We start from the raw sequence: 12,745 nt of genomic DNA, 5'->3' as shown, positions 1-12,745 counted from the left end.
GTTCCAGGTTGGGATGCAGTCTCCTAAAAGCTCCCAGTGAGCCTCTTCACTCATGTCCTGCTATCGTCTACTTCACTGTCTATGCATCTACTACTTTATTTAAATATTTGGTTATGATTAAACGGTCATGGTACCAATTCCCTGTACTTCTGGACTGATACTGTTGTTTTTATTCTAATAACATTTTTAATTAAAACATTTCTCTTTGTGCTGCAGAAATATGATCTGAGTTTACCTAATTATAATAATAGTAAAAGGAAAATAAGTGTTCCTCAGTGTTTAATAGTAATTGTAAATGATCATGCGGTTGTAAAGCAACTCTAGCCTGATAAAGGTTGATAAAAAATTAAATGTAAAATAATGATTTAAATGTTTCCTGCTTATGGATCCAGAACAACTTAAGGAATAATGGAAGGAATTAACTGTATAACTCTAAAGCTGCTCATCTATTATTTTTTATTTGAAACAAAAAATTATTTATTACCTTAGGGTCTTTTTAAAGGGAGTAAAGGAGTGATGCCATCTACTGGACTAAATGTGTATTGCAGCTTTCATAATTTCCACCACCCGGGTAAAACAAATCATGGGGCTTTAAATCCCAGGGCTGTTGGTGGAAAAGGGACAATTAGGTTTAGATTTTTTGGTTTTTAAAATATTGCATTTTCACGCTGATTGACAAAATCAAAGTTTTAACCGGTTCACACCTCAATCAGGCGTCATTTGTGGCTTTTAGGCCACAGACACTCGAAGGTTTCAGAAATCATGCCGATTTTAAATCTAAACGTTAAGCCAGATGTTTGGATGTTAATTCTTCTGCTGCTGTGTACCATGTCAAAGTTAAAAACTTACATTGCCTTGCAAAAGTATTCAAACCCCTTGAACTCATAAGGCATACGTATCAAATCTGAAAAAATCCCAGTAAAATTCAATTCAGTTCAAAAATAATTTATTAATCCCAAAGGGAAATTAAATGAAAATACATCGAAGTTTGATGGGTATGAATACTTTTGCAATGCACTGTAAGTAATTTCTTGACCAATCAGATAAAGTTTTAGACTCTTGGGCATTTTGGAGTTCTTGTTTTCCTCCTAAAGAAAAAAGTTCTGGATCTCTGCTTTCTTGTAACGTTCACAGGAATGTTTGAGAAGTTCAGTTTCTGGTTACTGGACATCATGCGCCACACTACAGGAAATCACGTTTATCCTATCCCAACTTCCACGTTCATGCTTTCAGTTCGGTTTGAATGGTTTTTTTACCCAAATAACTGAAGTCATTGTTTAAAAACTCCCTTTTGGGTTTTCTCAGGTTATGTTTCTCTGATAATAAAATTTGTTTGACCAGATACATTTGTGACAAAGAAGTAAAAATAATAAATCTGTTGCAGCCATGTAATTATTGAATGACTTATTTATTTCTTGAATTGTGGGACTCTTGGACCTGTCTTCCAGCAGAGAAGATGAGTTTTAGGACGTTACTTTTCTCCAACATGAGGGCTTATGATGTTTTACACATTTTACAACAACATTGCTCAGTTCTTCAGGTCTGTCCAGTTTATGCAGGTAGATTTTCTTCTGATACTTGAATGGTTTTGGCTCTCAGGTTCCTCCATGTTTCCGTTCTAGAGGTGGCATGCAGAAGGTCTTCAAGGTTATACAAGGTGGCTCATCCTGGGGCTGTAAAGAGATGAAAATCATGCTTAAAAGCCAACCTAGGCGCATATTGGAAACTCTAGCAAGTTCCCTTCTATTATATCATTATACTTTTATCCTTAAAAGCACAGCCCTACTAAAACAGTCCTGAAATGAAAAGACAAACCATTTACAGATGTAGGATTGGAAAATGTTCGACTTGCCTTGAGCACCTGTGACTGGCACTTTTTTGGCGTGATGGGTGGCAGTGTTCCTCTCTGATGGAGGGTGAATGCAGGGATGGTGGAGAATGGGAATGCAAACTGTGGTCCATGAGCAGCAACGTTGAGCTTGGGTAGTTCTGCTGGACGGAGGCCGTTCCTCCTGGTGAGAGGGTCTACTGCTCGCTTCATGTTGTGCTGAGGAAAGACGAAGCTTTCAGCGAGCATTTCCTTCATGTGTTTCTCAGGTTGACCTGCAGAGTTTCGGCTTACGTTTATTAAAGGTGTCTGCCTCGGGTGCCTTCCTCTCAGTTGTTTGCCCAGTCTGGTCGGTCGCCAGATTTGCTCTGATGAGTTTTGCGTCACACTGTTTCCTGTCCCGTCCAAATTCTCAGCAACTCTCTGAGGAATCTCTGATTTCTTCTCTCCCATCCTGGTACAAAAAACAAAGCAGTTTTAACAGTTTTCTTCTAATAAAAGGGTTCAGTTTGAATAATGGCATGCATGCCTGTTTAAAAACATAACAGATGTCAGCTTTTCTTCATCACCTGATTTCCCTAAAGTATGTATGCGTCAGGGCTGTTTCTGCAGTGATGCGCTCGTCTGAGTCGTAAGCGAGCATCTGATAAAGCAACGACAGAGCCGGAGCTGGGCAGCTGGGGAGCAGCCGTGAGATGCCCGTTCCTTTCTTTGGAGGGAAGTTAAAATGCATAGCTCTAGACCTAACAGCAGGAAAAGAGCATGAGATCTACTTAAAAAGGTCTATACATGCTGCTCACCTTGCCTTGTCAAAGAATTATTGCCATTAAACTTGATCACATTTTGTCTCGTTCAACCACAAATCTCAGTCTATTTAAATGGGAATTTATATGATTGACACACTACTGCATAGTCATGAAGGGGAAGGAAAAACATCCTTCCCCTTCATGACCCCCAGAAATATATAAATGAAGCTGTTCTGTTTCTGGCCTCAGAGGTTTGTAAGAGAACTTTAGTGAGAAACCAGCATCATGAAGGCCAAGGAACACAGGAGACAAGTCAAGGAGGAGGTTGTTTAGAAGTTTCAAGCAGGGTTAGGTTCTAAAGAAATATCCCAAGCTGTGAACATGTAACCGAACGCTGTTGAATTCATCATCTGAACATGGAAAGAGGATGAACCAACTCCAGGACTATCAAGAAAAGGAGGTCCACCTAAACTGGAGAGCATAAATCGGACAAAGGCAAGAAGCCCATGGAGAAGCGGCAGACATCCTCACATGGGAATCTATCATTTGTCAGTGGTGATCTCCACAAATCTGGTTTTTATGGTACACTGTCAGGAAGAAGTCCCGTTTGCCACAAGCCTCGTGGATTGATGACACAGCAGACACGTGAAAGAAGGTCCTCTGGTCAGAGGAGACCAAAACTGAACATTTAGACCTATAGACAACACGCTATGCCTGGTAGAAAATTACCACCTCACATCACCCTGAACATTTAGGGTGACAATCTGGTAGGACTTGAAAACTGATGTTCATAGATGTTCTCCATGCAGTCTGACTTGTTTGGAAAGAAGAATGGACAAAGATTTCAGTCTATGTTGACGTTTGTGGTTCTAATGTGACAAAATGTGAAGAAGTCTAAAGGGTCTGAGTACTTTTGCTCGGCTCAAAATAGGTCAGGTTTGAACTCACTGTTTGAACTTCTGCAGCAGACTTTGATCCGGTGTCCCCAACACATTGTGGATCTTGGCCACCTGATCCAACTCATTGGTTCCAGGGAAGAGAGGATTCAAGCTAAAACACACAGGTGTACACTGATATGACTACTATAACAAAGGAGTTTACATAGTTTTTGTCAACACCTGTGGACAGAATGGATTATATCTGAGATCAGTTAAAGGTCAGGTGGACAAACCTCAGCTGTCCTGCATTCTGACTGCATTACACGTTCCTGCTAAATCACCTCATGATCTCAAAGAAGACGCAACCAGCGCTCCAGATGTCCATCTTCAGGCTGTAATATCCATCTGTCAGGAGGCACTCTGGGGCTCTGTACCACCGCGTGGAAATGTACTCCGTGTGAGGCGGCTTGGAGTACACACTGCGACATGAGCCAAAGTCACCAAGCTTCAAAACATTTTGCTGCAATTCAGAGGAAATGAGAATAAAAAAAGGTTTATCCTGAAAGTCAGAAACTACGCAGTGGCTCTCAGAAGTGTACACACCTCTGTTGGAATGAAGGGATCTTTCTGTCTTTACAAATGAGACAATGAGGACTTTTTTCACCTTTTAATGTGAAAAATATTCTGTATTTTACAACTGAAAAATAATCTAAGGGGAAAAAAATCAAAAAGCTGCAAAGACCTGGTTGGGCAAGTGTGCTCAGTCTTAAACTAAAGCACCTTTTGGTTCAATCTCAGTATTCAGTCTTCTTTGGTAGGAGTCTGTCGCCATCCCATATCTTGACTTGGTAATATTTGCCCACTCTGCCTTGCTGAAGTTCTCCAGATCCCTCAGACTGAGTACATCTCTCCTACACAGCTCACTTCAGGTTATCCCACTCTTCTCTGTCAGATTTAGCTCCGAACTTTGACTATGCCGAATTTCCTTCTGGTGAAGCCATTCTGTTGTTGGTTTGGATGCATGATCAGGCTCCGGCAGGTGTGACAATAATAAAATCCCTCATCGGCTTTCTAGCAGAAATCTGAAAGTATTACAATATGTTGTGATATTTATTGCAATAATGTGATCCCCCCACAGACATGCACACAAATACTGGTCTAAAATTAAAACTTTATCCCATATGTAAGCTACCTAAATATATCAGATACAATAAATAGAGCAGCTGTACTACTAAACAGTAATTGTAATTATATTTTCTCTTTGCAAACCATGCCTTTAGGTAAAAGAAACAAATGTCAGAAAAATCCTAGTGAGACAGCTGAACTTCATTAACAGTTAATCAGATTTACTGAATGCTGAAATGAAATCATTTATTTTAGGGGGGTTAACATCAATGCAACCAGGTTATTGTTGCTTTTTTTGTTGTTGTTTTTTCCTCAAAAACTAAAGAATTATGATTGTTAAAGTGTCTTAAAGGCCAACAGGGGTTCTAACAGGGGTGTGTAGACTTTCCAGGGCCACTGTATATATATCTTAGTAATGATGCTTACTTTTATGAGAATATTTTCAGGTTTTACATCTCTGTGAAAGATCCCACAGCTGTTTAAAAGAAGGAAAAAATCTCAGGAAGCAAGTCTTGAATTTTATTTAGAGTTTGCATTTTCTTTTCTCTTTTCTGTTCTACCTGTGCATGTGTTCCAGGGATTTGCAAAGCTGGTACATATAGCTCCTCACCGTATGATCAGGCAGGGGTGTTTGTCTTCCTGCAAACAGCGAGCAACATCCTGTAATGAACATCAAGTTCCTGTTGGAACATGAAGTAGTTTTCATGTGCCTTCTTACCTTGTATCAGCTCATAGATATTCATCTCCATCAGTTCACATATCAAAGAGGCGGTTCCTGTTGCCTTGTCACTGAAACATTGGGTTCAATTATTAAGATACGTCCCATCACACCTGTCAGAATATGAACCTATGAGGCGACACTGCAGGACTCACTATATGAGCTCATGCAGCTGGATGATGTTTGCATGAGGGCTCAGCCTCTTCATTGCCTGGACTTCCCGCAGGTTGTTGGCCTGTTCCAGACTTGGAGAAAAATAAAACAGTGTTTCTATTAAATTAGACTTGAAAACTCAGAATGTGATCAGGTTTAGGGAAAGCTATGCTGTTCTGCATCATATACGTTTATGGAAAGTGCATGTTTTTATCAAGCTTTATTAAAACATTCCTTATAATTAGTTGTACAAATTCAAAGTCAATAATACAATTCATTTTAGCTGTGCAGAGGATTAGAATTTACAGTGGATCATAAAAATGGCTTTAATGTGACATTTATTTGTTACTGAAAAACAAAATAATCTATTAGAGGGGGATATATTTTTATATAATATGAAAAAGGTGCAACATAAGTTGGATGAGTGTCCACAACATTAAGTTAATACTTTGTTTTATGGACCTTTTGGTTCAATTTCAACATTTCTTCACAGTCTGACGGATAATTTAATCAAAAAGTTGTTTTAACAAAGTATTAGTTTACAAACTTATAGAACCGGGTTATTTCACCTTTTAAATGTTTAATATTTCCCCACTAACAGATTCGATTGATTACAGTTAAATTGTTTAGGATATCTGTCCCAATAAAGGTAGGAAAAGTTTAAAAATGTTTTTTCTTCGTCTAATTTTACCAAAATTAAAAGCTCACATTTCAGCAGGGGTTTGTATACTTAAGAGCCATGTGAAGAAGACGTACCTGTTAATTGTCTGCTTCATGGTTTTACAAGCATAAAACTTCCCATCTTTAAGGCTCTGAGTTTTCAGCACCTCGGAAAAAGTGCCCTCCCCGATTTTCTTGATTATTTTGTAACCTGCAGTCATAGTGATAAAACTATAATGAACAACAAGTAGATTCATTGCATTTGCACTTTCTAATACCCGTTTTTTAAATTTATTTAAATAATTCAGTTCAGTTTATTTACATACCACCAACTCACAGATCCAGTTCATATCCCATCATATATAAGTAAACAATCATGTCAGTCCAGTTCATACCAGTTCAGTCCAATCAGACAGATGCAAATACATTCATAATTATAAAACAATACATTCAAATTCATTTCATGGTCTAATGCTAACTGGTAAAATGTCTCTAAGGAAGCCCAGCTGACTGCATCAAGCCATTGACTTTGCAGCAATCCCTCCTCCTGAGCAAGCACGTGGTGACAGTGGAAACGAACAAAGCCTTCAACAGGAAGAAACCAGTGGAACCAGGCTCAGTCTGCCGCAACCAACAGAGGGTTTGAAAGGGCAGAGCGCAGACACAATCAACAGTTTACATGTTCTGTTCATTCAATTTATTACCAATTGAAGCTATTTTGATAGCTTTTGGTGAGAAAGATCTTGCCCCTATAGTCAATTTAACCAACCAGTCAATTTCTTCCATTCCAAGTCTAGACCTAAATCCTGAAACCCTGTGGGCTCAGCTGGAGAGAAAAGAGCATCAGAGAGGAACCAGGACTCTGGAAAATTGATTGTGCAAAGATGAATGTTCAAAGATGTTTTGGACATCTATACTGCAGATTTAATGATGGCCCATTTTCAGTTGTATGCCAAAGGCCGACAGATTCTTTTAAAAATCTGGTATTTCAAAGGGGCTTTGGTAAGAGAAACAGGCCCACAGCATCCCAGATCTCCCACTGTACTTAATATTGGGCAAGAGGTGCATTTCCATATATTCATCTTTTCATTTAAACTAAACCCACTGTAGTGTAACTTACAATAACTGCTGTATATGTGTTTTGTCCGTGTGTGTGAGGTTATGTTGCTATGATGAAAAAATGTATTAATTTTAAAGGATTTCTACACCAGAGAAGTAAATACATTTGCTCAACTAGAACACATACTTATTTAGATCAGTGAACTTCTTACAAATTTGTTCTGAATCAATCATTTATATTGACATTTTTACCTCAGAGCCAAACTTTAATATTACCTAAAGTTTAAAATGATTCGAAATATAAATGAATCTTATTAATTTTTTCTTCCGTTGCTATTATTAAGAAAGTGACCTTTCCCATTCAGTTTCACTCTGCCCGTGGAAGGAAAGTGAACAGTTACTAAAATACATCTTAAAATTTAAATAACAAAATCAAAATAATGCTTTTATCTATTTATTTCTTTTTATCTGCTTCCAAGACATAACGATGCATGATTTGAGGTTAAAACAAGTAACTACAAGCAGATAAATAGTGAGAAATAAACCGGTTAGCCTTTTTCTTCTTACTTACAACGCATTCCTTTCACTGTTTGCCTCCGCATGTCAGTCGGGTCTCTACAGCCTGTGAATCTGGACAGCTCATGTCAATAAAAGCTACAAAAACCTGTTAAAGGACACTGAAGCCGACTTATTGGCGCTAGCTTAGCCTCGCTGCTGCGCCCTGTTAGCTGACCGTTGCCGTGGTAACGGAGCACGCCTTCGCCCTCCGCTCTGACCTGAAGAGGAGACGGGAACTCAAACAGGATGTCTAACTGCCGGAGCAGCGTGGACCCTCGGCTGGAAATATTACAGTTTAAAGGCACAATTAGCCTTCTCTTGCAGAACAAGTTCAGTTATTCATCGCAGGCCCAGATGACAGACCGGACCGAACCTTTAATCGCGGTCTTACCTTTTCTCCAGAGGTGGGTCGTGACCAGAAGCTCTGAGATGTTCTCATTAGGCTGCAGGTTGTTGTTCTGCGTGTCCACGCCGTTATTCCGCACACTGTTAATCCAGCCCGTGTCAGGGGTTGTCCTGCATGCATTTCTTAGGCTTGCTCTGTTCTTCACGTCAATGAGCCAGTTTGAGTAGTGCATCATTGGTGCACACCAACAGGCAAAAGGCAGACCATGAGCTCAATAATTTATAGGAGGGAAGCAGCTCATTCACTGAATTTATCAATTAGCATTATGCTCCCGGACGCCAGTTCATATCATGAACAATGTATTCTATCCGATGGTGACTGCTGCGAGAAAAAGGCGTGGACCATTTCATTTTTGTGCCAGATGGGCTTCCGTAAAAAACCCTGTACGGGGATTGGAAGTTGGAAGACGTCAGGCGTTCGCCATATTGTGAGTGGTAGGTTCTCCTTGGAAAGTGACTTGAAACCGTTTTCTGAATATAAATATGTTTGAAGATGTCTATTATTGTTATTATTATTATTATTATTATTAGTATTATTATTGACCCAATATTGTGTGTTTGGAAAAAAGGGGAGACTAAAAAAAAAAGTAGTGGAGCGACCGTAAGCATTAATGGTAAATATATGGTCACATTTTAATTTATTAATTACTATCTAATCCTCACAGATTCGCAACAGACCTCAGTCACACAGCTAAACTCTTTCACAGCTTTTTTTTGTGTGGAGAGTTCAGCAAAAAATTCCCCTCACAATATGGCGTCCGACACACTATGCAGACGCTCGTGCGCTGTGCTTTGTGTCCTTGACTGCGCATGTGCAGAACTTCTCTGTATGAATTTCTTGATGTCTCAGACATGTGACGTTTTCAATCATTGCTTTACAAACATAGCTCCCGCCTGGATCTAACTCACCATGAAAACCCGATTCACCACTGTGGACATCAGGGCAGTTATTGCCGAGATCAGTGCCAAGTAGGTGACAGTTGTTAGCCGGAGCTAACGCTAACGTAGCCCGCTGCTAACACGGCTAATGTTGATTTGTTTACGTTTGACGGTCGCTCATTCATTTATTTCTCCTTCCTTCCCAGCTACGTTGGCATGCGAGTGAATAACGTGTATGACATCGACAATAAGACCTATCTCATCCGTCTACAGAAGTAAGGACAGTCTGAAAACTCAAGTTTTACGAGTTTTTGTTATAAAGAATATGAAATTATTTCAGACCTGTTTTCTTTGCTGGAATTATTACGTAAAATGTAATGCTTTATGTTAAGTAGTTTATCGTGACTGCTTCATTACAAATAAAGAGCAACATTTTGTTTGTAATACTGTTTCTGCGTTTAGATGTTGGACCAAAAATGTACGTCTGATCTCCCGGTTCTGGTTTTGATCGATATTTTCTTTCTCAGAACAATAAAGGCCATTTTCCTCGGCCGCTACTTAGGCCAGCTCCACTCCATTCAGCCCGCTTTGCGAGCGTTTCCCCGGTACTTTTTCCCGTACCTGCTCAAGAGCAGGTACTGTCAGAGCTGGGTAGGGACTACATGTGAGGTCATCAGACTGCTGTTCGCTGATTGGCCATGGGACCAGAGAAAGGAGAAGGTTTTTTTAATGACGTAGTGTAGGGAAAGTTTAAATAACTCAAGGCTACAATAACATGAAGGGCGAAATTGGCCGGAGCAGATCAAATCCAAATATAATTTTACTATTTACAAATGATAAACCCGCCTGAAGGCTGACAGAATAAAAAAATCAGCTTTTTTGCATGTAGGGGGCGCTGTATTTAATAACATCCTAAATCAGCTGTTCACATTCACCCCAGGACAAACAGAACAATACTACCATGAAAACCGTCTTTAATGCTCCCTCCTCTCCGTCTGCAGAAGGAGGCAGCAGCCACAGAGCAGCTGCCTATAATCTGACTGCCTGCATCGGGTCGAACGGGAGGAGGACCCCGCTGAATCTGCGCAATGCCAATGACCCACTTACTTTAGCGCTTTAAACTTCTTCAGTCAAACGTTGGAGCTTCACCGGTCCAGACAGCAGCGTCTCTCCTCTCCACTTCTCCTGCCACAACCCCCCGTCACATCAGAACCCCTGTGCCTTATTTTCTAGCTGTGCTGTGGTTCAGATAATTATCCCAGTGGATCATTTCATACATGGAAAAAACAACAAATAATTATTGCATATGCAATAATACAAACATCATTTTATTTCGTATATTTCTGTCTTTATTTTCTATATATGAATTTTTTATTGTTTCACACAGATTAAAATTTCTAATTTTCAATGGAAAATGGGCATATGATATAAAAGGTTACTTGTACGCAGGATCCATAATAGTAGGAGTGGTTTTGAATCCCAGAGTCAGGATTTTCCTCTCTGATGCATCAAAGCACACGTTCCTAACCTTTATCTAATTTTAATTAAACTCAAAAAAGTGCATCAAAGATATTGCTGTAGGCTGATGTGTTTATAGGCTATTAGTCACAGATCAGAAGCAATCAAAGGATAATTGGCTGATGATTTGGTGCCTCTCAAGGACATGAGCCATATTGTGAAGAACTAGTTAGAAATAAGACAATGGTTAGTGTCATCCAGCTGAGTTAATACTAACGATCATTCCTAATAACAATGCTGAGTAATTATTCTCCGTAACAATGTAATACATTGTAGTTTTGCTTTAAATATAAAGCATTACACCAACACATGAAACTGGAGTATCAGTGAGCACGATTAACCCCGTATTGTGTTGCTGTTTCAGGCCGGACAGCAAAGCTGTTCTCCTGATAGAGTCTGGGACCCGCGTTCACTCTACAGACTTCGAATGGCCCAAGAACATGATGCCTTCAGGCTTCGCTATGAAAGTAAGAACAACTTCACAATCATTTTATGATTATTAATACCCCTTTACGTTTTTCATGTTACAACCACAAACCTCAGTTTATTATGTTGGGAATTTATATGACCAACCAAAATAAAGAAGTGCATCATTTTAAACATGATACATGGTTTATAAGTGCGGTGACCATCTGTATTCATCCCCCTTTAACTCTGATACCCCTAAGTTAAATCCAGTGCAACCAATCGGCTACACAGGTCCTCCTAATTAGAAAAAGTAGTCCACCCAATTTAACCTTTATTAATGCAGCTGTTCCATGAAGGCCTCACAGGTTTGTTAGAGATCATTGGAGAACAAACAGCATCATGAAGACCAAGGAGCACAGCAGACAGGTCAGGGAGAAAGTTGTGGAGAAGTTGAAAGCAGGGTTAGGTTCTACAACAATATCTCAAGATTTAACCATCCATCGTTTGAAAAGAGAAACTGACAGGCCAGACAAGAACAACAACCCACTCCTCTGACCTTTTATGGAAAGAAAAACATAAGAAGTCATATTTGCACTTTGACCCAAGCAAACAGGTGAAGAAGGTGCTCTGCTCAGATGAGACCAACAATTATGTTTTTTGACGTCTGGAATAAAACTAACACTTCACATTACCCTGAACACACCATCCTCAGAGCTGTGGTGGCAGGATCATGCTGTGGGAATGCTTTTCGTTGGGGACAGAGAAACTGGTCAGAGTTGTTGGGAAGATGGATGGAGCTAAATCCAGGAAGAAATCCTGTTACAGGCGGCCGAAGACTTGAGGAAAGAGAGGGGTGGGATGGCCTAGATCAAATGTAGTCAAGTGTTAAAATGGCCTAGTCAAAGTCAAATTGAGATTCAGTGGATTAGAAAAATGTATCCCAATAAAACACACTGAAGCTGGCGGTTGTAACATATCCAGACATTAAGCCACTGCAGCTGTATGTAGTTTTTTATTTGATCTCTGAGCAGATTTTGGTTCGTATTTTCATGCATGTCATAATATTTCTACATTTGATCATCTTTTAATTTTCTAAGGTGACTTGAAGCTGAATATAAAGCAACTTTTTTCTCCCATAGTGCCGGAAACATCTGAAAAGCCGGCGGCTGACGCAGGTTAAGCAGCTTGGAATCGACAGGATCGTTGACATCCAGTTCGGATCAGATGAGGCCGCCTACCATCTGATCGTTGAACTCTACGACAGGGTCAGGACTTTCAAAACCATGACGTATAAAATACCGGCTTGGATCACGTGTCTGCCCTCATCCAGATGTACTGATCCAGCTGTGTGTTTGTCCATTTCTGCCCTCAGGGTAACATCATCCTGGCAGACCACGAGTACACCATCCTGAATCTGCTGAGGTTTCGTACAGCAGAGGCAGAAGACGTTAAGATAGTTGTGAGGGAGCGGTACCCCGTGGAGAGCGCCAGGCCACCAGAACCCCTCATCACTTTGGACAGGTAACATGGATCATGAGGATGCGTATCATGATTCACTGAGCATCCATGATAACGACACCAATAAAACATGTCTTTAATGTTGTTTTTCAGACTCTCAGACATCCTAAGCCAGGCTCAACATGGAGATCAGGTGAAACGGGTCCTGAACCCACATCTGCGTAAGTAGACGCCAAACAAAAGTCAAAATCCCTTTTAGCATAAATAAGAAGTGCTTTGTGCTTCACACTGACTCAACAACTTCAGCAAAGATGTGGAACTTCAAGTCTGAAGCTTCCTGAGACTTCAATAA

General features: G+C 40.0%; 2 protein-coding genes across 5 annotated transcripts in view; one reads left to right on the top strand and one right to left on the bottom strand.

Moving 5' to 3' along the window:
- Positions 1-1,389: 1,389 nt before the first annotated feature.
- Positions 1,390-8,469, bottom strand: LOC124855339 (MAPK/MAK/MRK overlapping kinase-like). 2 transcript variants are annotated; one of them, XM_047345111.1, is made up of 12 exons: positions 8,117-8,469; positions 6,205-6,319; positions 5,451-5,540; positions 5,296-5,366; positions 5,138-5,216; positions 5,004-5,052; positions 3,794-3,972; positions 3,523-3,624; positions 2,398-2,571; positions 2,123-2,282; positions 1,853-2,047; positions 1,390-1,673 (listed from the first exon to the last, which is right to left on the bottom strand). In XM_047345111.1, the coding sequence occupies exons 1-12, from the start codon at positions 8,304-8,306 to the stop codon at positions 1,596-1,598; spliced, it is 1,482 nt and encodes a 493-aa protein (XP_047201067.1). In that variant the 5' UTR covers positions 8,307-8,469; the 3' UTR covers positions 1,390-1,595. The 2 variants fall into 2 exon arrangements, with proteins under 2 accessions (XP_047201067.1, XP_047201068.1); XM_047345112.1 differs by lacking the exon at positions 8,117-8,469 and adding an exon at positions 7,739-7,916.
- The window catches only part of LOC124855336 (ribosome quality control complex subunit NEMF-like), a 14,613-nt gene continuing 9,688 nt past the window's right edge, over positions 7,821-12,745 (top strand). The window contains exons 1-7 of one of the 3 annotated variants that reach the window (XM_047345106.1): positions 8,003-8,129; positions 9,018-9,099; positions 9,216-9,284; positions 10,892-10,994; positions 12,075-12,200; positions 12,308-12,456; positions 12,547-12,614. In XM_047345106.1, the coding sequence (XP_047201062.1) occupies positions 9,041-9,099; positions 9,216-9,284; positions 10,892-10,994; positions 12,075-12,200; positions 12,308-12,456; positions 12,547-12,614 (574 nt within the window). In that variant the 5' untranslated portion in view covers positions 8,003-8,129; positions 9,018-9,040. Of the gene's footprint in view, positions 8,130-8,942; positions 9,100-9,215; positions 9,285-10,891; positions 10,995-12,074; positions 12,201-12,307; positions 12,457-12,546; positions 12,615-12,745 lie in introns of those variants that run through there. The other 2 variants (XM_047345105.1, XM_047345104.1) reach the window with 2 other exon arrangements.

This window comes from Girardinichthys multiradiatus, chromosome 19 (assembly GCF_021462225.1).
Source record: "Girardinichthys multiradiatus isolate DD_20200921_A chromosome 19, DD_fGirMul_XY1, whole genome shotgun sequence".
In the NCBI taxonomy this organism is placed as follows: Eukaryota; Metazoa; Chordata; class Actinopteri; order Cyprinodontiformes; family Goodeidae; genus Girardinichthys; species Girardinichthys multiradiatus.
Note: the sequence above shows the minus strand (reverse complement) of the source record. Positions and strands in the feature narration are given on the sequence as shown.